This window comes from Apium graveolens, chromosome 7 (genome assembly GCF_009905375.1).
Source record: "Apium graveolens cultivar Ventura chromosome 7, ASM990537v1, whole genome shotgun sequence".
Lineage (NCBI taxonomy): Eukaryota > Viridiplantae > Streptophyta > Magnoliopsida > Apiales > Apiaceae > Apium > Apium graveolens.
Window position 1 is genome coordinate 149,206,081 of NC_133653.1, and position 3,378 is coordinate 149,209,458.

Here is a 3,378-nt window from a genome sequence, read left to right on the forward strand (position 1 = left end):
CATTTTGATGAGACAATCAAAGAGTTTGATTTTATCAAAAAAACGTAGATGAACCATGCGTCTACAAAAGGGTTAGTGGGAGCGCGGTAACATTTCTTGTATTGTATTGAATTAGAGTTGACACACATAACAACATAGCAGACCCACTCACAAAGCTACTTTATGAAAGTCACTTTGATCGTCATAAAGACAAGATGGGTATTAGATACCAGAGTGATTGGCTTTAGTACAAGTGGGAGATTGAAAGGAATATGTCCTAAGTCCTATCATGTATTAGGATTTAGGAATAACTTTTATGTAATCTGTTTTGATTTCATTGATATTAATAAAGACTTGTTTTGCTTTTATTACGGGCTTTATCTATTTAAGTGTTTAAATAAGATATACCATAGTTTAGAGTAAAGCTTTTTCTGGATTATGATGAGATCATAATAGTGAGACCTAAAAAGATGATAACTCTAAACTTAAATAGTTCCTGGTCATAGGATTACTAACTGGTAATTAATAATCCGCAAAGATCGGTACATAATATGCTTGCTTCATTATGAAGGATGTCTGTTCTCATAGATATATGTGTGGTGACACTATAGCTAGTATGTAGGTGCTTATTATGGAATAAGTTCACTGAACATGACTCGCACAGCTGAACAACTGATGGAGTTCACTCACGTGTCAGCAGTTGTTCACATAGTGATAGTTGTACAAGTATCCTTAGACTTGAGGTCATCATAGTCATCTTGTGTACACTGAACTATGCTTTGGTTTAGTTCTTAGTCTCCAGGGACAATTATTAGGGCTCTTCTGGGTATAGGAATTTGTACACGAAGATAGTGTATGATCAATAAAGGATCTACCCCTTCCAGTGAAGGAAGCGAATGTTCAAGGCTGATCCACTTATGCTAGTTCAGGAATCTCTGGCCAGAGTAAATGAAATTAGAAAGGAGTTTCTAATTTGCATTGAACTACGCATAGTAAATGGTAAGCAAAGTGATTGAATTAGATAGGCTTGACACGAGATCCATGCCTTGTATTTAATCGGGACATTGTAGGGTAGAAGGAGTTTATTGTACGGTAACTATTCACTGAATAGGTTCTTGGTATTCTAAGCAGTGAATTCATATTATCCGGATAGTCGCGATATGCTGAGAAGTATCCCTCATGATGTAGAATAAATGTGATTAATTAATTAATCATATTTAATAAATTAGAGGATTTATATAAATAATGATAAAATAATTTTATTATTATTTATTTCTACTACCGGCTTAATATTGAACCTACAGGGTCACACCATAAAAAGAGAATGATTTAATGGTGGAGGAATTAATTAATAATGGCTAATAATTATTTATTTATGAAATAAATAATTAATTGGCAAATTTAATAATTGATTAAATAAGATTTAATTGATTATAAATTAATTAAGAAAAGTTCTTAATATTAATAATTAAAGGATTTAATTTTTGGAAATTAAATCAAGAGAGAGAATTATTTCTAAAGTGTTTAGAAAAAGGATTAGTAATTAAAAGGTGTTTTAATTATTAATGAGAATAATAAATGGGATAATTATAATAATATTTATGGGAAAATTTCAGCTGAAAATTTTGCCTATAAATACACTATTATTGACCCTAATTTTATTCTAACCCCATCGAACCCGAAAACCCAAAAAGTTTGGAAAACCCAATTCTCTCCACCTCCTTCCTCGTCCTTAACATCGTTTTCTTGGTGGATACCGGTGGAGTGCTTCACACTTGAGGAGCAACTGCTAAGGATCTCTGATCGTTGTCTCCGAATTAATTTTAAAGGTTAGATTCGATCCCTCGAATTTTTATTCATGATCTGTATGCTTTTATTTGGATTTTATATGTGTAAAAGTGTTTTACCATGCCCCCGCTGCGATTAAAATCCAACAATTCAGACAATGGTGAGATGTTAATAAAGATTCCTGATCAATATATCATTCATACGTCTGGAGATCTTTTCCAGAAGCTTTTTGAGGTGACATACCCAGATTTTCTACAGAATATCTCTTCACATGAATACCTCAGGTCAAGGGCTATACTAACACCTACTAATATCGTGGTGGATGAAATTAATATACAGCTCCTTGAAAAAATTCCAGGTATTTTGTTTACGTACCTCAGTCAGGATTCAATCGATGATACTGGTGATGATGATAACGATTTCAGGTCTGCATTTCCAGTTGAGTATCTAAACTCTATAAATATGTCTTGCATTCCTAAGCATGAGTTAAAATTGAAGGTAGGAGTGGTCGTCATGCTTATGAGAAACTTAAACCAGATTATGGGATTATGCAATGGTACAAGAATGATTGTCAAATCATGTAGAAAGAACATTATTGAATGTGAGATACTGTGTGGGTCTCATGTTGGAACCAAACATCTTATTCCAAGAATCGAGATAATTCCAAGTGACACAAACTGGCCCTTTGAATTTAAACGTGTTCAGTTTCCAATTCAGATATGTTATGCCATGACAATTAACAAAAGTCAGGGACAATCACTTGATACGGTTGGGCTTTACCTTCCTAGAGCAGCTTTCTCACACGGACATATTTGTGTTACGATTTCTAGAGTTACACGTCTTGAAGGCCTCCATATTCTCATAGCTAGTGATGATGGTAGGAGCACAAATATTAAAAATAATGTAGTTTTTGAGGAAGAGTTTTACAATCTTCCAAGCGTAGACAATTGACCTGATATATTAATACAATTGTGTTATATACTTCTCTTTCTCCTATTTCATTCCTGATTTTTGATGTCATATATCAATGTCGTACGTGTAGCAACACAAATATTACAAACATTTATGTGTAAAACCTGCATCAATGTACATAATTAAAACATTCTCTCCAAATTAACCATATATTTTTAAAAAGTTTAACATATCGATCAAGAATATATCTTTAATGGTTAAAATAATAGTACAAATCTGAATGATATGCTTGGTAGGTAGTATTCCTCTATTTTTGGAAGTAACCAAAATGATAAGGTGGGTTAGTTGTCATCATCACATCAAACACTATGTAATCAATTATCATAAAATTAAACCAGGATATTACTCTTATTCTCATTTAAACTAATAGATTTGCACTATCAAATTCCAGCTAAATTAAAGGCATATCCCTAATGCCTCGCTGGTGAAATATAGTTACAAAATTTTTACAGAATGAGATTCATTTGGTAAAACATCAGTTATCTTTTTCTCTCATGAGTGCAACCATTTTGTAAGAGTTTCATTTCATTAACCTATTTTTACTATTCTCAAAATATGGACGGAATGATTTTCCTACTTACTGCGCTAATCTACATTGCTTGAATAATCTTTTTATATTGCTCCTCGCATAGTGTTATT

At 32.6% G+C, this 3,378-nt stretch overlaps 1 protein-coding gene across 1 annotated transcript; it reads left to right on the forward strand.

Annotated features, from left to right (window-relative positions):
• The first annotated feature begins 1,932 nt into the window (after window positions 1–1,932).
• Window positions 1,933–2,718, forward strand: LOC141674111 (uncharacterized). The gene has a single exon (XM_074480836.1). The coding sequence runs from the start codon at window positions 1,933–1,935 to the stop codon at window positions 2,716–2,718; it is 786 nt and encodes a 261-aa protein (XP_074336937.1).
• Window positions 2,719–3,378: the final 660 nt, after the last annotated feature.

Coding starts and splice junctions, on each gene's coding strand:
- LOC141674111 (XM_074480836.1), top strand. CDS start 1,933: ATGTTAATAAAGATTCCTGATCAATATATCATTCATACGTCTGGAGAT.